Below are 20,171 nucleotides of genomic sequence, written 5' to 3'. Positions count from 1 at the left end.
CAATATTTAGTATTTACCCTCTTCACGGGCGTTTCTGCAAATATGGTTTTTTAGGCCGAGGGACATGGACATGATTTCTCCATCTGTGGCGTGCATCCGCAGAAATTCTCCACCAGCTCAGCCTCGGCAAGACACTAAGACAGCACAGCAAACTCCGCACAGCAGCAAGTCGGCGGTACTGTACACGGGCCGACTCTTATCGCCCGGAGCCGGTCTCGTCTCAGAGAGAGCCAGCCTCCGGTGGAGGAAAAGCTCAAGAAGTCCACCACCACTTCGCGAAACCCCAATTCCAACCCGACTTCTCCACTCCACGAAGAGAGCCAGCTCCGCCGCCTTCACCATGGCGTCCGTCTGGTGCCTCTCGGCCTCGGCCTCCGCCGCTGCGCCGGTGGCGGCGGCGGCGGCGGCGCCCGGGCCCCTCGGGGCCTCGGTGGCCTCCGTCTCCCTCGCGCGGGCGGCGGTCCCCTCGAGGAGGCGGCGAAGATGGGACGCGCTCGTGGTGTGCGCGGCCCCCGACGAGGAGAAGATTACGCGGCGGTCGCCCCTCGATTTTCCCATCGTAATAATCCCCCTCTTCCCGATTCACCGTGAAAGATTCTATCGGTTTATGCACTGATTGTTCTCGTGTGTGTTGAATTGAGTGCTCGGGTTGAGGAATTTTTTTTTTTGGTCATTTTACTAGCTTATAGCATGCGGATTCATGGGATTTGGGGATTGGGGGTGGATGAAATCAGAAGAAATGCCATATATAGGTTCGTAGCTCGCAGGTGCTTGTCATTAGGTTGGACATTTTTTTTTTTGTTATGTGCTCCTCCGAATTGCACGGGCTCTATTAGATGGGAGCGTATCCTATGCACACAGGCCCTCGCGTGTACACACCGTGTACACCAACTAAAAATTATCACAAAAAATTCTAGAAAAATTCATACATGTACTTTCAATAGTATTACATCTACGTGCAAAGTCGCATCTTCAAATTCATTCTACATAGAGAATAACAAAAAAGATAAAATTCTGACAAAATTGCAACCTTAAAACTGTCAGATTTTTTGTTTTTTTTTTTTGTTACGGCTAAAATATAATGAATTTGACGTTAAGATTTTAACCCTAGGTGTAATACAATTGAAAGTATGTGTATGATTTTTTCTAGATTTTTTGGTGACATTTTTTAGTTGGTGTGCACGTGTGTACACGTGAGGGCCTGTGTGCATAGGATATGTTGCCCTATTAGATAGAGCCATCCCAGTGACATTCTCCTTACTTTTCGAAGGAATTCGTCACTCTTCAGCATGGAGTGCCATTTGAAGAAGATCTCGGCTGGAGTACAAATATGTTATTTACTTACACTGCTTGTCCTGTGGATGGAGTTGTTTGAGTTAAAACAACTATAGGATGTTTGGAGGTCCATTGAAATTATCATAGGTTATTTGGAGGCCAGAGCTTGTTAAGCTAACCTTGTAGAACTCTGGAGATCTCTAAGTAGAATGTTGAGCAGATTAGCTGTTTATTATTCCGTGCCATGAGATTAGTTCCAAATGTTCATCCTTCAGTAAATAGAAGCACGAAATTTTATCTGGATTTATTGCTGTAACTTGCATTGAAGTAATCATGTTTGGAAGTAAGAACTCCTATCATATCCTTCTCTTAGCCTTTTCATTTCAGTTGTTCTCTTGATGTCATCATGCTAGTAATTAATTTAGCTTGTTTCAAACACAGCTTGTAGTTTGTTATATCCTAGAGAAGTACATGTTAGTTAATCCTTCAGAGTTAGTATAGTGATAGATAATGTTCATATGATAGTATGTAAGTGAACATCAGTGCTCAGGCTTATCAGTTGTTTTGTGTGCATTTCCCATTGTGAAGGTCAGACCATGTTACATGAAATCTTCCATTCACATGCACCATCATGTGTTCAATGTTGGTCGTGATTGTTATCATATTGAAACTAGATTTGTTGATTTATTTTTTGGGGGTAATGCTGACTAGCTGAGACAATATGGGAAAATTATCACCTCATGTCATGTTTCAATTTTTAATATGATAGCCATAGTTATGAGTACAAGCATCTTCTCCTTTTTCATATGGTTCTGTTTATATTACAGTCCACATCAGCAAGCATTTTCTTTCCATATGTGATTTGTCTTTAGCCTTAAGCAAAAAATATGCACTGGTTCAGTGGTTTATCCACCTTTTACGCTTTTGTGCTAGCATTGAAATAATGTCTATCTTTAATTAATTTTCAGGAATGGGAGAAACCAAAGCCTGGGAGGAGGCCTGATATCTTCCCAAAATTCAGCCCTATGAAAACACCATTGCCCCATCCATTGCCAGCTGATGATCCTCTGGATGATGATGAGGAGGAGGAAGAGGAAGAACCACAACCTCAGGAGGAACCACAGGAGGATGATCCTGACAAGGAAGAACCTGAGGAGGATGACCCGGACAAGCCAACGGAGTAATTTTGGATGATGTGGGTTATGTTAGATAAAAACACTATGTTTAGATCTGCCATATCCTTGAGAGAACGTCATAGGTCTCAGGGTCAGGTTTGACCTGTTAGTTCTGCCGGCTCATATAGGCTGTAGACACGTTTGTTTTGGGAGCACCCCTGAGCTTTTCTAAAGCCATGGAAGTTTTGTCTGACTGATCACAAATATGCAATGTTATATTTCTGCAGAAATACTTCTCTCTCTGCCCGTTGAATATTCATACCGCCACAAGCTCTTTGCCAGATAATTGTACGAGTACGACAATTGTGTCGCTCTATAGACATGTAATGCTGCTTGGTATTCTGAATTTTGATGGTATTTTTAACTGTTAGAACTCATCAGCAGTTGAATTTCCAGCACTCTTGCCAAAAGTGAAAATATTTGATACAGAACTAGGCATTTAAGGTGCTCCTCCTGGCGCACTTTGACATATGTCTGGTAAATATGATCACAGCACGGTGTAGGAAACTAAAAGGACGCCAATTGTACACTACGCGATAATACTGAAATCTTGTTATATTCTATTTCCTTGTAAAAATGTAAAACAATGGCTGTTCACTCGAAATTGTATTCAGGAGGACTGAAGTGTTAAATACATACAGGAAAACCTACAAAATTTCTCTCCCATATGCAGGAGCAAACAGCACGAACTCTACTTCAGTATGGCACATTGGCCCCTCCAAAATAAACTTCAATATCTACTCTCCTTCAGACCCCCACTGGACATCCGTATCTACTTCCCTTTGATCTTGCAGTAGGCATACAAGCCAGAGCCAAGAAAGCCAAGACCTTGCCCGATAACATTAAGCTGCCATAAGAAAGTTTGGGGTCATTATTCAGGGAAAGACTGAAGACTTAAGGGTGTGTTTGTTCCGGGCAGAAGGGGGAGAAAACTGCTAGTTTTTCACGCGCACGCTTCCCAAACTGCTAAATGGTGTGTGTTTTTGCAAAAAAAATTATATAGGAAAGTTGTTTAAAAAAATCATATTAATCTATTTTTCAAGTTCAGATAATTAAAATTCAATTAATCATACGTCAATGGCTCAACTTGTTTTCCTGAAAAGTGAAGATTGAGAAGATACGTAAAACAAGTTGAGCCATTGACGTATGATTAATTGAATTTTAATTATTTAAACTTAAAAAATAGATTAAGATGGTTATTTAAAGCAACTTTTTGAAATTTTATAAAATCATACCATTTAGTAGTTCGGAAAGCACGCGTGGAAAAGGAGACAAATCTTCTTTCCATCCTAAACAAACACTACATTTAACTCACCAGATCAAAAGGAAGCCCACCAAACAGAACCCAGCCAATTCCGACGGTGAAGAAATCCTGCAGAAAAAGGTAAATATGAAAGGACACTAAAAAACAACTTGCAAGTTTGGTGGAGTGGAAGGAACTGGATGCAGGCTGTTATACCTTCAAATTACCACACATCGATTGTGTGAGTGCAGAATTCAGGATTGTATTCCAGAAGATAGTGTAGTTTAGCAGAAAAGCTAGCATGCATGAGAATAGCAGCACCGCCTACAATCGGAATAACATCATATGATATTGATAGCTTTCTGAAGAATAACAGAAGTTGGATGTGTCACTCCTCCACTGAAGTGAACAGGCATGATTGTGTTTTTCTTTTTTTAAAAAAATGGTGCACCCAGAAGTGCTGGAATCTTTAGGTGTCTAAAAACATTACAGATAAAAGGAGGGTAGATATTGCACAAATAAGATCAGTGATGACCATGGTTCTGTGAAATCTGTACCTGAAACCCAGGGGAATAGAGGTAGGGAAATTCTATAGCCTTCTTCAGGTCACCCTGAATATATGTCAGAAAAAGTACTGAAGGCCCACAGACAAGTCCTGGAATCCAAATGGATAGGATATGAATGCTAAGGCAAATATGGTTTAATCTGGATATTATGAATATGAAACAGGTCATCAAAATAATACCGTTGCACCACATCAGGCCGAAGCTATTTAGACCACTAGATTTTCCTAAAACAAAACAAAACTGCTGGTTAGAAAGCTATGTAGTTTAGAATGGGATTGTATGTGGCAAAACTGAAAATGAAATGTTACCTATACGGTTTATAGTAGCAAGGTAAACAGCTGTTGTAATGTTGGCCACAAAGACAATAGCATACCCACGAGCATCAAACGACAGGTCTCGAGCTCCAGCGATAAATGCTCCAAATACAATCAAAGCCACGCTGACAAACCCATGGTAAAAAAAATCAGAAAGTAAAATATGGCATATTCAGAACATAACAATGTTCTGGAAATTTTTAGCGTAAGAAAACAAGTGCTACAACTGCAACCTTATTTCAAGCTACAAAAATACAGGTACAACAGTTAGCAATAGGCTACAGAAAACAAAAAACAGCAACAGATACTAATTGCTAGTTCACTGGGATAGACTAATAATTTCAGGGTTTCCAAAAGATGGAAATAATATATAGAAATAAATAAGAAAGCATATGACAAAAGGAAGCTTACATTAGTTACTAGCACGTCAGACTATTCTGAGAATATTACGAATTTATAATACAGTAAAAAAAAGGAAAAATCATTTTTATAGACATGTACCTGCCGATTATAGGTGGCGTATGCTTCTGTTTTGCCAAGAAATACTCCATTGTCATTGTAAAGACTACTGTTGTGCGCCTCAGTGTTGTATACATCGGAACATTGACTCCACGCACAGATTCCATTGAAGCTAACTTTTACCATGATGGAAAACATTACTCAGGATTCAATTCAAATAGAATACATGCGACTAAGTGTATTTAATAAATGTATTATAAGTGAAGAAAGAAGCATACCATATAGAGTAAATAAGCCAAAGAAAGAGGTGTAGTACGCAACAGTATTCTGAACGGAACGAAGAATAACGCATCAGAAGGCACGGATGGCTCGCTATTTGTAAATGAAATTATCTTTAGCCGCCTCAGAACATAAAGAAGGCCTGTTGAGCACACCATCTGCACATGTTTATTAAGTGTCAAAAAAAAAAAGAGGCAGGAGATGCGAGCAGCAGATTACATATATGCATCAAGAAGTTCATCAACAGTGATATCAAATAAAGGTATGAAAAGACCTTTAGCAATATCCATTGCTAAGCAGATGCTCAAGTAAGGGTCGGAAGTTCAGAATGTTCTTTGATTAGATAAAATCGAATATGTAATGTTTTGATTATGCTATCCTACAGTTTATCTCCTAGACTACAAGCAAGTTATTCATGTGTAAATGTGTAATGCACACTTGCACAACATAACAGCAAAGCCAGACTTTCCAGAGTCCATCCAAGGGGACATGAGAAGTACCTGAAGGAGCGTAATGACATTTGCACAGGGGAAATTATATGAAGACAGTGCTGCTTTGTTAAACATCACTAGCAACACTGCGGATTGAAAAGTTGCCAAAGTTAGTAAAATGATACCTGAGATCTGAAAAATGAAAACAAATGTAGAAAGAACGAAAACAAGATGTCCGTATGTGAAATTAAGTGACTAATCCCTGTTTCATAAGAACACCACCTAGCTGACTATCTGTGTTGGACAACTAAGTGGCATAATATTGGATTCTCAACTCAATCATCACCAGGTTTTCAACCTATCATCGACATGCTATCTGCATCTCAGAGATCTCTATCGATTTTGATTGCTTCGCAGATCTGCCATCATGGCCAAACCCGAAACAAAAGTTTCAGAATTTTCACCAAACGCAGTTTTTCTCTTCTAAAAGGTTATTATCCTTGTAGATTTTCACTGAAACGCTGACAGTAATTACTACATAATGATGTTTGTACAGCCGCTGACCACTTAGCACCTCCTGTCCTAGTATTTAATGTTGAAGATGCAAGCAGCCTCCCAGACCCCCGGAACACATCCGTCAAGTGAAACCCCCACGAATTTCCAAGCACCACGCAGCATGTACTTTGCGTGTAATGCCAAAATGGATGAACTTTTTTTTCTGAAGTTGTTGGACACAAGTCAACCAACCGGCCCTCTTCCCAAAGATAATCGAATCCAACTGAATTAACGACCAAAACTGAAACCAAAAGTCACCTAGTAGTAGTACAAATTCGTGAGCTGAACCCGCAGGAACCCCAACCACGCGCTACCCCCCAAATTCGCAGCCGCATCACGAGACGCCACCCTCAAATTCTCGCTAACGACGACCGCATCCCGAGACCCAGCCGACGCATCAGAGAAGAAGAAGAAGAAGAAGCGGCGCGGATCGGGGGAACGTACCGGAGCAGGCCATGTAGGAGAGCGCGGCGACCGCGCCGCGCCGCGTCATGGCGGACCCCTTGAACAGCGCGGCATCGTCGCCGCCGCCGCCCCCGCCCCCGTTGCCCTTCCCCGCCTCCGCGGACATCGGCAGCAGCGCCCCCCCTCCCTTCGCCATCTCCGCCGCCCGGATCTCCCGCCCCCCGAAGCCTCCGCCGCCGAGGAGGACGAGCACCACCACGACGACGACGACTCAGGAGGAGGAGAAGTCACGAGGATATTTCTAAACGAGACGCGGTCAGCCCGATCCGACGGCCAGCCTGCCTCGTCCGCGCGGTCGCGATGCGGAAAACTTCTTCTCTCTCCGCCTTCCTGGTGCCCGAGCGTGGCCAGCGCGGCCGCCGCCTTTTTTATAATGAAGTGGAAACGCTTTTACTCCCACCGTCCCATAATCTCCCACCGTCCCATAATATAGGGATTTTGAGTTTTTGTTTACAATATTTAACCACTCATCTTATTTAATTTTTTAAAAATTATTATTTATTTTATTTGTGACTTACTTTATACTTTAAGCATAACTTTTTATTTTATATATTTATAAAAAAAAATTTAAATAAGACGAGTGGTGAAAAAAAAAAATTAAAATCACTTATACCGTGGACGGAGTGAGTACTACACAAAAATTGCGCCCTCTCGCTGTCCGCGGCGGCCTTCGCTTCGCTCGATGGGCTTGGCTTTCCGCCGTTGGTGAGTTGGTCACATCACATCATGGATGGATCGCATCGACCACGTCGAGGCCGGAAAATTTTTTGGGGGGAAAGAAAATTACCAGAAAGCCAACACGAGGAGGCAGCCCTGCCGGCTGAGTGGAGTCTCTTATCTCGACCTGACCTGCGAATGCGCGATGTCACCACAAGCCACTGAGAGCAAGTACAATTACAGGGCTATAAACCAGATATAAATTATATTTTAAAAAGATAAATAAAGAAAGAGAAGAGCAGCGGACTATACATCTGTAGCCAGCTGTAACACGGACTTCAGAACGTAATGTGTGTATAACAGGTAGGACCAGATATCTATCTATCTGTTATATTATTAAAACAGCCTTGAAAGGAGGCACCACGTTCGCTGTGGGACTAGAAATTCTCACATTAATCGGAGAAAAAAAGAAAAATCTACACCGTTAGATCGTAGTGGATCTAAATTATAACGGTGTAGGTTGATAGCAATATATATGTAGTACAATTGTAGTTTTTAAATTATAATAAGTTGTGGATGAAATATAGCAATCTACTGCTCATATTTGGAATCAGGCAGAATCGGATTATTTTTCTTTGATGAAACCGTTAAGGAGTAGGATTAGGATTGCAGCCGCACGAATTTTTCCTTTTCTTTAATGAAACCGTTACGGGGTAGAATTGCAGCTGCCCAGGAGCCGAGTGCCGACCGGCCCTTCATACTCTGTCTGGCTGCACGGCTCCTGTGCTTAGAATTCTAGATTTACTGTGAAAAGCATAGGCTCATGGTAAACTAACACACGAACCCAATACGAGATTAATTAATTTTCAGAACAACAAAATAAAATCTGAAATTAGCAAAAAAAAAAAAGGAAAAGAAGAGTTTGAGTAGAAATACAATTTAAAAATAACTGAAATTCGAAATTAAAATTATGCAATATTGGAAGAAGAGTCTATATAAAAACCCAATACGAAAATATTAAAATTCGGAATAAAAAAATAGAAATTATAAAAAAGAAAAGAAAAGAAGAGTTCAGGTAGAAATACAATTTAAAATTAACTGAAATTCGGAATTAAATATAAGCAATATTGAAATAAGAGTATATATAAGAACCCAATAATACTAATTAAGATTCGGAATGAAAAATAGAATAAAATCCGAAATTGGACAAATTAAAAAGAGAGTTCAAGCAGGAATATAATTTTGAAACGACTAAAAATAAAAATAAAAAATAAAAATATTAAAAGAACACAATACGATATTAGTTAAATTTTGAAATAAAAAATAAAATAAACTCTGAAATTATAAAAATTAAAATAAGATTTAAACTAGGAATACAATTTATAAATAATTAAAATTGGTGATAAAAAATAAAGACTATTAGAAGAAAAGATCATCTAAAACACATGACGGGATTAATTAAGTAATAGGCCTATAAAAGAGTAGAGTGGTGGCGGTTGATGGGATATCTAAAATCTATTAATAAAACACTAAATAGAATGATAATGGGCAGGTCGTGAAGCAACCGGTCTAGGCGGTTGGTGGGACTTCGGAAAGTAAAAAAAAAAACCAATGATAACCATATTTGATTTTTAAAATCTCAATGATAATAAAAAGGAGAGGCGGCGGGAGGGTCATACAGGAGTACAATGGCAGAGCCGACGATGGTTGGTTAGACTTCTAGAAAGTAAAAAAAATGAATTCCAACGATAGTTATGTTCGATTTTTAGAATCCCAATGATAATAAAGAGTAGGCGGCGGACGGGTCGTAGAGGAGTATAGTGGCAGCGTTTGACGAGATTTCTAAAGATTATAAAAAATAAAATCCAACGAGACAATAAATTATAAAAACTATAAGGTCCAAATTTAAAAGGTTCGGGCTTATGAAAAGTAAAAAAAACCAATGATAAAATCTCAATGAGAGTAAAGAAGGGAGGCAGCGGGCGAGCCGTATTGGAGTACAGTGATAAAGTCGCTGACGTTTTGGTGGAACTTCCAGAAAGTAAAAAAAATGAACCTAAACGATAATTATGTTCGATTTTTAAAATACCAATGACAATTAAGAGAAGAGGTAGTGGACGGGCCGTAGAGGAGTATAATGGCAGCGTTTGATGGGACTTTTATAAATTATAAAAACAAAACCCGGCGGGACAATAAACTCTAAAAATTATATGATCTAATTTTTAAATGTTCCAAGAAGAACGAATAGAAACAGTGCTAGATCGAGAAAGCAAATAAAAAAAAGATATGACATAATTAAGGGGTATCAACTGGCGTGTGACTTTTATAAAAACTATAAAATTAAAAACACAGTGATGATAATGTTTGGTCCAACGAGATAATTATTTAATAAATTTTAAGTAAAATTATATTAAAAATATATAATTTTGTATGGGTGTTAGCCGCGTAATTGCGCGGGTCACCCAGCTAGTTAATATTGTAGTAAGTAATTATTATATGTATTAGCTTTTATATTAATTATAGATGATTTGAAGCTATTAGTTGGCTGTAATGTTAAACTTGCTCTGATGGCTCGCTCGGTCGCTACGCGCGACAGTATACTAAACAAGCAAATCGTATCTACGCGACGGGATACGTCGATCCACTGGGGCATCATCCGTCATGTGTTGTGTGGCTTTTGACGGGGTGATGGGCCGGGCTAGATAGAGATGGGGCTTGGGCTGGCCTGGTTCGAGTGAACCGGCCGGGGAATCGCGTGTCACCTCGAGATATTTTAAGGGGCAGCGCGTTACTCCTATCCTTTTCTACTGCTAGTTGCTGTCACATAAACGAGCAAATCTTGGGGATATGGTATTGGTATCCACTGGATGTGTGATCAACAGCCTTCTGCTTTTGTTGTTCGAGCGTTTCGAGTGTTTGCTTGGATTAGCAGATCTGCTTAGTAAGGTAAGGCGTCATTTGCCGATACGAATTAGGCATTGTTATATGATGTACTTCCGGTTTTGGTTGATGCGTTTTTGCTTTGAGCGTCATTGAACCGAGCAAATCCTGATAGTAGCTGTCACCTCCAAATTAGTACGCCATCATGGTGTGTGATACACCTCCACCTTTGGGTAGTGCGCTTTATGGAGAGCAGTAATGCGTTCCGTTTTAAGCATGGGCAAACGGAGCAAAACATTGTATCCTCATAGGTAGAGGTTGTTACTAAATCTAACCGCTTTAAGCGGTTAAATGAACGGTATTGAGACCAGACAGGTTGGTGCATGGTAATATCATTGGTGGAGAAACCATCTTTCCTCCCGGTTCGTAACCCCCATTTAATTCCAGTTATTTAACCGGGGCTACAAATCCGGGACTAAAGATCGCTATCTTTAGTCCCGGGTGAAATAACCGGGACTAAAGATCGATCTTTAGTTCCGGTTGTTAACACCAACCGGGACTAAAGATAGGGGATTAAAGAGGAGATAACAGCAGTCTAGATGCCCCATCCTTTTTTTTTTCTTTTTTATTTTCTCCCGAATCAAGTGAGATGCGTATCCCAAATTAAACCCCAAATACCAAATCAAGGTAATATCCCAAATCTACATCACAAATCTTTAAAGTTACTTATACACACAAATCAAATACATCATAAATCCTAAAATAAAATTGCACACAAATCAAATTACATCACAAGTTCTACAAAATTCATCGCAAATACATCACACACAAATCAATACATCACAGGATCATGCAATAAATCACAAATTCTAAAAAAAAAAATTCACAAAGACGCCGGCCGGCCGCTGCCGCCTCCTCTCCACGCCGGCCGGCCACCGCTGCGCCGCCGCGCCGACCCGCTCTCGCTCTCGCTCGATCTGGATAGAGATAAGGCAGCGCTCTCGCTCGATCTATCAAAAAGAAAGAGATAAGGCAGGAAAGAGGAAGAGAGTTAGAGAGGAAAAAAAGAGATAGAGAGAGTTTGTTGTGTGGACGATATAAGAGGATAAGTAATAGGGATTATATAGTACGTGTTAGATTTTTATTCCTGGTTGGTAACACCAACCGGGAATAAAGATTATCTAGTCCTGTTGTTCTTATAAATTGGGACTAAAAATCGTTTTTACTCCCGATTTTTAATGGAACCGGGACTACTGTGGATTTGGGTCGACCGAGCAAAGATGGTTTCTCCACCAGTGTATGTTAGTACTACCTTCTTTTTTTTTTGGCATATATGCTCCAATGTAATCTGCCGGTTCATCAAATTGCATTTGCCTCTGACTGTCCAACTTTATCCTTGTTCTTGTTGTCTCGTCTAGGTGCGCCCTGCGACAATGTTCGTGATTGTACGTGTGCCATTCGTCGTTGAGCCATAGCGCAATGTATCGCAACTCGCAAGTTGCAACGTATTTGGCCCGCGTAGGAGTGCTTGTACCCATGATTCCCAAATCCATTTCACATTTTTCTCTATGAGAGAGAGAAAAAGGATAAGCTTCGAGCCAATTGGACGAGCCATTGCACACGAACGCCCTGAGCAGGAACAAGATCCACTGCTGTAGCCGGTTTTGCTGGCACTGTGCTGCAAACAGCCAAACACTGAAACACTGAGGTTTTGCTGGCAGTGGCATACTGGCATCCCGTCTCAAACCCTCCCATGTGCTACCAGCGGTTCCTGCAGCTTTTCCAAAGATTTCAACCGAGGAAACTGATGTAGATGAATTAAATTCATGCATGTAAAACGAGAAATTAATTAATATTTAATTAATATAAACTTGATAGATGAATATTTGATATTTTAAAGTAATTTTTATATAAAAAGTTTTCACATGTAATACACTGTTTAGTAATTTAAAAATCGTGTTAATGAAAACATACGTAAAATCGGTATGTTAATCAGAAAGCGTCATCAAAAGCTCAACACCACCACCAGCGGTAAAATCGGTATGTTAATCAGAAAGCGTCATCAAAAGCTCAACACCACCACCAGCGGAAACTATCGAGTGAGCTGGATTTTTTACAATTTAGTCCTTTTGAAAAAATTATTTTGTAAATAGACACTTGGAAAAACTTATCTAAAAAATGGTCCATTTTGGGGCCCCAAAGTCGCTATCGCCGTCCTCCTGCCACTGTGGTGGGTCGGCGCTGAGGTGGCAGGGGGAGCGCGCCAATGTGGCTGGCGTCCCCCGCATAGTGTAGAGGAGAGAGAGATGTGCAACTATTATTTTTATTTTTCTTTCACGTTTAGAAGCATACAAGAACCAACCATAGAAAAAATAAACTCAAATGTACGAAATATGTGACTTATAAAATTTTCCAAAGCTCTACCGAAAAGTTTCTCGCCTCGAAAACATAATCTTGCAAGTAGAATTTGGAGATTCTAATTTTGCTGAACCCAGCAAAGCGGGGGAGAATTGAATATAACCTTTTCTATAAATGTCCGTGGATATATTATCTGCCTGATTCCGAGTCCGTATGAGAAAGTTACGCTTGTTGTAAGCCGAATGTAACAAAAAAAAAATACAAACCCTAAATGTAAAAGATGTAAAAAAAAGTTAAGAGTGTTTAAAATCTAATCTACTTTTTTGGGACTATAGGAAAAACCAAAACAACGAAGAGTAGGGATAGAGCACCCGTGGGGCTTTTCGGTAAAGCTTCTAAAAAATTCTAGAAGTCACATATTTCATCAATTTGAGTTTAATTTTTCTATGGTTGGTTCTTCTGTGCTCGTAAGTAAAAAAAAGTATTAGCGCGCTCCCCCTGCCACCTCAACGCCACCCTGCCACGGTGGCAGGAGGACGGCGCCAGAGAGGCTGGCACTGTCCTGTTGGACGACTGCGCCATCGATTCTAGCGTCCGAAAAAGAATTATTTCTGGGATAAGTTTTTTTTGGATCTATTTACGAAATAAGCTATTTAAAAGAACCAAATAGTGAAAAATCCAGATTGAAAAATCCGCACGATCTCTTTTGAGGGCCCATGTTTTCTTGGTCGCGAAGTGGGCTGGGCAAGGATGAGACGAGTGAGGCTGCCTGTGATGGTGGCTCCAGGCTCCAGCCAACTCTGCTGCTATTTCCCCAACTCCCAAATGCCACTTTCACATCTGTCCAGCTGCTGCCCCTGCAGCACTGAGGCAGCGACGCCACACCGTATGACCGCATGTTACCGTGGCAGCGGCGTGCGTCGCTGCCAACTCCCAAGTCCTCCGGCTCCCCGTCCGGTTTCGATGCCGGAAGAGTCAGCGGCAGCAGCATATCCTACCACTCCTTGGCTGAGAGAGAAAGAGAGCGTCGTCTGCCGAGCCGGCAACCTGGTCACGAGTACGAGTGTACAGTACGACCGTACGAGGCAGGTCGGTGTCTCCGGGCTCCGGCAATGACCGGCAAGGCCTGCGTGCCTCGATTGCCTGCGTGACTGACAACCTGACGAACTCGACATGCTTGTTGACAGGGCAGCACGTCGCCTGCGACGCCGACGCCGACGCCGACGCCGACCACGACGCTGAAGCTGACATGGAGCAGAACAAAGGCATGCAGATGTGACATGCACGAGCGAAGAGGACGAAGAAGCTATCAGCTCATCTGTTCCGCTGCTGCTGGGTGTTCTCGCGGAAGATCGAAACCACGGAAATTTTAATCAACAATGGAAGAAGAACAGAACTGATGATGTTTCAGCTAGTAATCGGTGTTCCCGACAGAAACTACAAGCTCTTTTTTCAGTGCCCCTGAAAAAACTAGTACTACTCAGCCTACAAGAACTACTCCCCACTCACCAATCTCTCTCTCTCTCGCTCTCTCTCACCTCCCCTCTAATACTTAGCAGCTAGCTTAGCCTTAATAATGTACCGCAGACTTGTCGATATCCGTCCAGCGCTCACTTGCAATTTGTAAGGAATGAAGCCATGTGCATTCCTGAAAGAGCAAACGGAAAAGTCAAACAAATCCCATGACAAGAATGACCTGAACAACCTGATCAGGCAATAGGATGTGTTTAGGTTTTATATAGAAAGAATCAATCAAACTTCTTACTATTGTTAAGTTTCAAATGCCAGTGAGGCTGACCTGATCATCAATCTCTTTATTTTTCATATTCGCGGGACTCCACCAGCACATAAACTGGTTTGCCATTGAGCTTGTAGAAATCCTGTCAGAAAGTTGTCATCTCAGTTAGACGATTTCAACAGATAGCCATGGCATGATGGCACCACTTCTCTATTGCAAAAAACTTGTTATTTAAAAACATCAAAAGACAATCGAAAGATTCGTTACATCAACTGCAACTACAACATTTACAAATGACCATGCAATTTGAAAAGCAATGTGTATTGATTGTCGCTGATTTTTAAAAAATCTTCTTCAGTTCTGAACCAGCATGATATCTATCCTGACTTCGGTAAGATGCCGGCAGTGTAGCACTCATTTTGCAAGTTGTAACATGAATCAAGGTATGTCAACTCAAACAAAATAATCACTATGACCAGATGAAACTAGTGTAGACAGTGCTGTGGTTTTACTCCTACCTGAATATTTTTCATCCCTAGCAAACTTTCAGATGAGGGGCAGGATGCAAATAGTAAGCTTCAAATGCAGCAGAAGAGCCACAGTTGAATATGTTCTTAGGATAGCACAAACAGGGCTTCTTTTATTTATTTATTTTTTTTTAAAAAAGGACTATAGTCCTGCTTTGGAAGAAAAAACAATTACCCACCAATTCTCGAGTGGTCTTGTTCAAATCTATGGATGCCCAGCTGGTACTGATATGAGTATCTCAATGTGGGGAGCAGAATAGACATGGTGCTATTTAGTATGGCAAAGTTGTTCCTGGCCGCTATCTAAACCCAAACCATTGGCTCAAGAGTCCAATCTATATGGCACTAACAGGCTACGTCAGGTAGAGTAGAAAGCATCTGAGAAAGTTAATACTGTACTACAGGTGCAAAACTGTTGGATGGAACTGCGTTCATATCTTTGGAATGTGGATCCATGCTCCAGAGCAGTATGTAAAATACTACATAAAGTGACAACTAAGTAGAGAGATGTCGGAAATGTTTGTCAAAGAATATATGGATAACCGTGAATAATGTGACAATAAGAATACCTTAAATTTTGGGAGCCCAATGAGACACGCGCACTCAACAACGTCAGCTCCAGCGCGTTCTGGAAAGCAAATTTCTAGGTAAGATAGTCGTGCCAAAATCCAGTTATTCGTTCTTGGGACAAAGATATTATAATTCATCCAGTGAAGTGCCCGAACAGTCTAAAGCTAAAAAAAAGAACAACTTTTTCTTTAATAGTTGAAGCACAGGTTGGTTAGATACAAAAAAGAAAGGAAGCATGTCAAATGCAATTGCTGATGGCCTAAAACATGAAAAAAACACGATATATACAGTTGAAAAGACCCTACAAAATTTTAGTAGTGCCAACTGCCAAGGCTAGGCCAGCAAGAGTGAAAATTTGACACTACCAAACTTTTAGTATGGTATCATTGTGCTTTGTTTGTTAGTAACAAAGAGAAAATTGCCGCTACCAATTTTTGTGATGTAGCCTGTGTTGTGTTTTGACAAATCATACTGGCCTGGAGTAATTCGGTGGGGTTATCTCTCTGAAAAAGAAAATGAGGTGGGGTTACTGGATTCACTACGACAGGAGTACTCGAAACATGTAGTGTCAAAATCAAATCATGTCCTCAAGCAAACTCCATAGGACATATCTTCAGCCAAGATTCTCTCCAAACAAAAATCTTCAAACAAGGATTGTCTTGATTATAGAGTCACATCGCATTAAGGACAACAGTATGCCTATAAGCAACGAAGATATCATGGTCCTCCACCGGTCACCACTAGCAGGTACGGATGCCTGTCGTTGGTTATTACTTTTCATGACTACTCGATTTATTTCAGACACTATTCCTGCAGTACTATAGATTTGGATTAATAGTGTGAAGAAACTATGTTCGGAGTGTGGGCACAGTTTCAAGACACGGTACTGGATAATTTGATATTGTGGCAAACTGCCAAGCACTAGTGCTTGCTGCAAACATGTCACGGGATCACAAGGCACAATCGAGAGCTTCACTGTTACAGGCCAGAAGAATAGCGTGTTGTGAATGTGCGAACGGGGAAAAGACCTCTGCATTTCACAGAAGCCACATAGAAAAATAAATAGTCATTGCAAGATTGTTGTCAGCATTTTTGCCAAGCTCTATTGAGATACTACTAGTTGCATATAGTATCACAATGGATCAAGGGTTTCATTTAAAATGCATTTCAGATTAAGAAGTAGTGCGTACCAAGAAGCCTTATAGCAGCACAAAGTGTCCCACCAGTTGCAACCAGATCATCAACGATCAGCACACGCTCACCAGGTTCAATGGCGCCAACATGCATCTGCAAGCAATCGGTCCCGTACTCGAGAACATACGTCTCAGAAATCACCTCGCCTTTCACGTTTGTAGAAAAAAATTAAAAGCAGATGTCAGGGATGGCGGTTACTGCAAAAAATGATTTGATAAGCAAGGCAAACACAATCATACTTTACAAGAAAGGTGGTGCACAACACAACAGCGTATGTAAAAAACAACAACAGTATGTGTTTATCCGATACTCTAATAGAAAATGTGTAAAAGAGACCCTCGACAGTATGTGTCTATCTGATACTCTAATAGAACATGTGATGGAAAGTGCAAAGACAGAAAGTACATCATATCTCTTCAGATTACATCATGGGCAGCATAAAAAGGGATGGACTAGTGACACAGCTTTGTTGTCAGAGTAATGGAACAGAGCAGCTCTTTTATAAACAGGTAAGGTAACTAAGCATACTTAACTAGGCTGCCAGCGCGAGCTAATCATATCTTATATCACCAGCAAACAGATTTGCACAACACTTTTTCAGAGAGAGAGCGAGCCTCACTCACCTGGGAGTTTCTTGGGCTTACGCAACGGTATGAATTTGGCGCCAATTGCCAGCGCGATCGCCGGGCCAAATATGAACCCCCTAGCCTCAATCCCTGGTCAAACAAACCAAAGTCACAACCAGGAATGAAACATTAACTAGCAACCTGCCAAGCTGATAGTAGTATTAAAAGTCAAGAACAAGGAATGAGATATATGTTAAAATAATAAGCGAAAACAGGGGGGGAGGAGGAGAAACAGAAGGAAAACAAACCAGGAACAAGGAATCGCAGGGAGCCAGACAGAGTATCCAACAAACAACAAAGCAAAATCTCAGAAGCAGTACTTTCCAGTGAAAACGACAGCAGATCGGGCACATGCATGACATCAGTGAGCCACCCCCCTCCAGTGGGGTAAAAATAAAATAAAAAAAATCAATTTTAGGCCTACCACGAATCCCCCACCCTCCCCACCGTCCGATCACACGCAGGCGATGCTGGGGCCGTCCGATGGTCCGGGCCTTGGGTTCCCCCCACCTCTCGCCTCCTCGCCGCGAGATCTGCCCGTGCCAGGGCTTCTACATGCGCCCCCGATACGCTATTGAATGCGGCAGATTCCGGCCGCTGCTGTGCTGCACACGGGTCGGTGGTGGCAGCAGCAGCAGCGGCAGGCTCGGCGAGAAGCCTGGAAAAACGCGACGCGTCATGGGCGGGGGCCAAGGCGCAGGCGCGCAGTGCAGCGCACGGGGCCAGAATGACATTCTGGCCCGGCTCGGCTCGGCGCAGCGCACGGCTGCCTCCGCGATGCGTACGTAGCGTAGACAAACACCCACCACCCCCGTTGATAAGCTCGTAGGGTGTGGCCCTGGATTTGATGGCCCGAGAGACGGACGAACCGGCAAATTTCCGCGGCAGAATCGTAGCGAATCTGGCGCTGGCAGAACGGGGGCGTGACCAGCGGAGAGTTAGTACTGTATTAAACGCCCCCCCCCCCACCCCTGTAGGGCCAGGAGGTCTTTTATCAGTCCACGATCGTGACGATCACAGTCCCGTTCATAGTACTGTATCCACCCAAGATACGAGCCATCTGCGTTCGAGAGGACCGGCACGCAAAACGAAGCATATATTGTTACATGATCAATTAAGTATTAGCTAAAATTTTTTAAATAAATTAATTTGATTTTTTTAAACAATTTTCATATAGAAACTAACTTTTTATAAAAAAATATAAGCGTGCGTACGGAAAAACGAGATAGAGGTTGAGAACTTCAAGGAAATAACACAGCCGGTACCTGCCGGCTCCGGCCGGCCAGAGCACTGTGCCGTGAGGCCGTGTGTGTCCTGTCGCTGTGAGAGGATCACCGAAGTGGTTATGATAATACTAGCGTCTACTACTAGTATTATTCTCCCGAGGAAAGCAACGGCGCCGGGGGTGGTAGTTACGCGGAAAAGTGCAGCGGGAGGCGATGTGCGTGCGGGCGACGACAAGGCATGGGGGAGCAAAAGGACCAGGAGAGGACCAGGGGAGATCTCGCGCAAAGATATTACGGAATCTCAGAACACCGCCTCTCCGCCCCTGACTGCCCACCTCTCCGGCTCCGCGCGACAGAAACAATAATCAAATGACAATAAAGAGTAGTACTGATCAAAAAGTGTTTACCGGCGACGGCGGCGATGGCCATGCCGCGGTAGCGCTCGACGAAGATGTCGACGGCGTCCTTGAACACCCCCGGGCGCAGCAGCAGCGGCGTGATGTCGTTGAACATGATGCCTGCATGCACGCCGCGCGCGCAGATATTCAGATACCACTAGGTATTTGCACATATGGCAAACTGGCGAACCGAGAGGGGAGAGACGGACCTTGCTTGGGGAAGTGGGGGACGACGCGGATGGCGTCGGAGATGCCCTGAAGCCGGGGGTCGACGGCCACGGCCGCAGGCGGCGGCGTCGGCTTTGGCACCGCCGCGGCGTCGGTGACGGCGATCTCAGCCCAGGCGGCGGCGGCCTTGGCCTCCGCCGCGGCGCCACCGGTGGTGTGGCCGTTCTCCTTGGGCGCAGCGGACTCCATCGCGACGTTGCAATTGGCCTCCTCGCCCATTTCTCTCTGTCACCAGCTATACCCTCCCTCTGCAATGGAGTGTCAAGCTGAACAAAGGAGTTAATGTTACGGGGGGTGGACGGGTGTGGCCTGTGGGGTGAGGAGGTATATATATAGCAGGAAAGAAAAGGAGGCCGGGGTCGTCGTGCGTTTATTATCCTTGGAAACCAGCAGCCCGCGGCCTATACGAGCGAGTACAATACTACCCTACAAGTCAGCTCTAAACACATACGGATAAGAAGAGAGAAGAGGAGATAGAGGTTACAGATTTATAGCCAACTATAGCATAGACTTCTATAGGAAACTATAGCATAGACTTCTAAGATATGTGAATAAATATTAATGGTGTAGTATATGATGATAGGAACTATTGTATGAATAAGCTATTGGATTGGTTATATATGAATTGGAGCTAGTAGCTGGCTATACTATTAAGGGGTGGTTTAGATCCAAGGGTGTAAAGTTTTGGCGTATCACATTGGATATTATATAGGGTGTCACGTGAGTTGTTCGAGCACTAATAAAAAAAACTAATTACAGAATTTATCAGTAAACTGCAAGACGAATTTATTAAGCCTAATTAATCAGTCATTAGCAAATATTTACTGTAGCACCACATTGTCAAATTATGAAGCAATTTGGCTTAAAAGATTTCTCTCGCAAATTAGTCGCAATATGTACAATTAGTTATTTTTTAGACTATATTTAATATTTCATGCATGTGATCAAACGTTCGATGTGATATGGTGCAGGGGTGGAGGTAGACCTAGGGCAGCTAGGGCTTAGAC

The 20,171-nt window shown here is 42.4% G+C and overlaps 3 protein-coding genes and 1 long non-coding RNA gene across 5 annotated transcripts; 2 read left to right on the top strand and 2 right to left on the bottom strand.

The window, feature by feature from the left end:
- Positions 1 to 225: 225 nt before the first annotated feature.
- LOC4329974 (uncharacterized) lies at positions 226 to 2,692 on the top strand. The gene is made up of 2 exons (XM_015771327.3): positions 226 to 559; positions 2,244 to 2,692. The coding sequence occupies exons 1-2, from the start codon at positions 341 to 343 to the stop codon at positions 2,457 to 2,459; spliced, it is 435 nt and encodes a 144-aa protein (XP_015626813.1). The 5' UTR covers positions 226 to 340; the 3' UTR covers positions 2,460 to 2,692.
- A 295-nt stretch (positions 2,693 to 2,987) lies between these two features.
- On the bottom strand, positions 2,988 to 7,101 carry LOC4329973 (UDP-N-acetylglucosamine transporter UGNT1). Its single transcript, XM_015771326.2, has 10 exons — positions 6,742 to 7,101; positions 5,812 to 5,888; positions 5,311 to 5,469; positions 5,075 to 5,208; positions 4,568 to 4,698; positions 4,439 to 4,483; positions 4,251 to 4,348; positions 3,910 to 4,017; positions 3,766 to 3,822; positions 2,988 to 3,297 (listed from the first exon to the last, which is right to left on the bottom strand). Exons 1-10 carry the CDS (start codon positions 6,896 to 6,898, stop codon positions 3,223 to 3,225), a joined length of 1,041 nt encoding a protein of 346 aa, XP_015626812.1. The 5' UTR covers positions 6,899 to 7,101; the 3' UTR covers positions 2,988 to 3,222.
- A 6,503-nt stretch (positions 7,102 to 13,604) lies between these two features.
- Positions 13,605 to 14,195, top strand: LOC136355102 (uncharacterized). The gene is made up of 2 exons (XR_010739179.1): positions 13,605 to 13,746; positions 13,845 to 14,195. It is a non-coding gene; the product is annotated as an uncharacterized lncRNA (long non-coding RNA).
- On the bottom strand, positions 14,005 to 19,464 carry LOC4329972 (adenine phosphoribosyltransferase 4). Of its 2 annotated transcripts, none has more exons than XM_015768367.3 (7): positions 19,146 to 19,464; positions 18,946 to 19,056; positions 17,310 to 17,402; positions 16,683 to 16,832; positions 15,492 to 15,550; positions 14,423 to 14,537; positions 14,005 to 14,305 (listed from the first exon to the last, which is right to left on the bottom strand). In XM_015768367.3, exons 1-6 carry the CDS (start codon positions 19,381 to 19,383, stop codon positions 14,472 to 14,474), a joined length of 717 nt encoding a protein of 238 aa, XP_015623853.1. In that variant the 5' UTR covers positions 19,384 to 19,464; the 3' UTR covers positions 14,005 to 14,305; positions 14,423 to 14,471. The 2 variants fall into 2 exon arrangements, with proteins under 2 accessions (XP_015623853.1, XP_015623852.1); XM_015768366.3 differs by having other exon boundaries at positions 14,456 to 14,537.
- Between the last annotated feature and the right edge of the window lie 707 nt (positions 19,465 to 20,171).

This window comes from Oryza sativa, chromosome 2 (genome assembly GCF_034140825.1).
Source record: "Oryza sativa Japonica Group chromosome 2, ASM3414082v1".
NCBI classification, from domain to species: domain Eukaryota; kingdom Viridiplantae; phylum Streptophyta; class Magnoliopsida; order Poales; family Poaceae; genus Oryza; species Oryza sativa.
This window is presented reverse-complemented; position numbering and strand designations above follow the sequence as displayed.

Bases quoted from the DNA above. Each gene is read 5' to 3' on its own strand.
- LOC4329974 (XM_015771327.3), top strand. From the start codon at position 341: ATGGCGTCCGTCTGGTGCCTCTCGGCCTCGGCCTCCGCCGCTGCGCCG. The intron at 560-2,243 runs GTAATAATCCCC...ATTAATTTTCAG, and splicing joins CGCCCCTCGATTTTCCCATC to GAATGGGAGAAACCAAAGCC.
- LOC4329973 (XM_015771326.2), bottom strand. From the start codon at position 6,898: ATGGCGAAGGGAGGGGGGGCGCTGCTGCCGATGTCCGCGGAGGCGGGG. The intron at 5,889-6,741 runs GTACGTTCCCCC...TTCAATCCGCAG, and splicing joins CTCCTACATGGCCTGCTCCG to TGTTGCTAGTGATGTTTAAC. The intron at 4,018-4,250 runs GTACAGATTTCA...TTCCGATTGTAG, and splicing joins TCTATTCCCCTGGGTTTCAG to GCGGTGCTGCTATTCTCATG.
- LOC4329972 (XM_015768367.3), bottom strand. From the start codon at position 19,383: ATGGGCGAGGAGGCCAATTGCAACGTCGCGATGGAGTCCGCTGCGCCC. The intron at 15,551-16,682 runs GTACGCACTACT...TTTGCTTTCCAG, and splicing joins TGCTGCTATAAGGCTTCTTG to AACGCGCTGGAGCTGACGTT. The intron at 14,538-15,491 runs GTATTCTTATTG...ACTTTCTGACAG, and splicing joins TTGGGCTCCCAAAATTTAAG to GATTTCTACAAGCTCAATGG.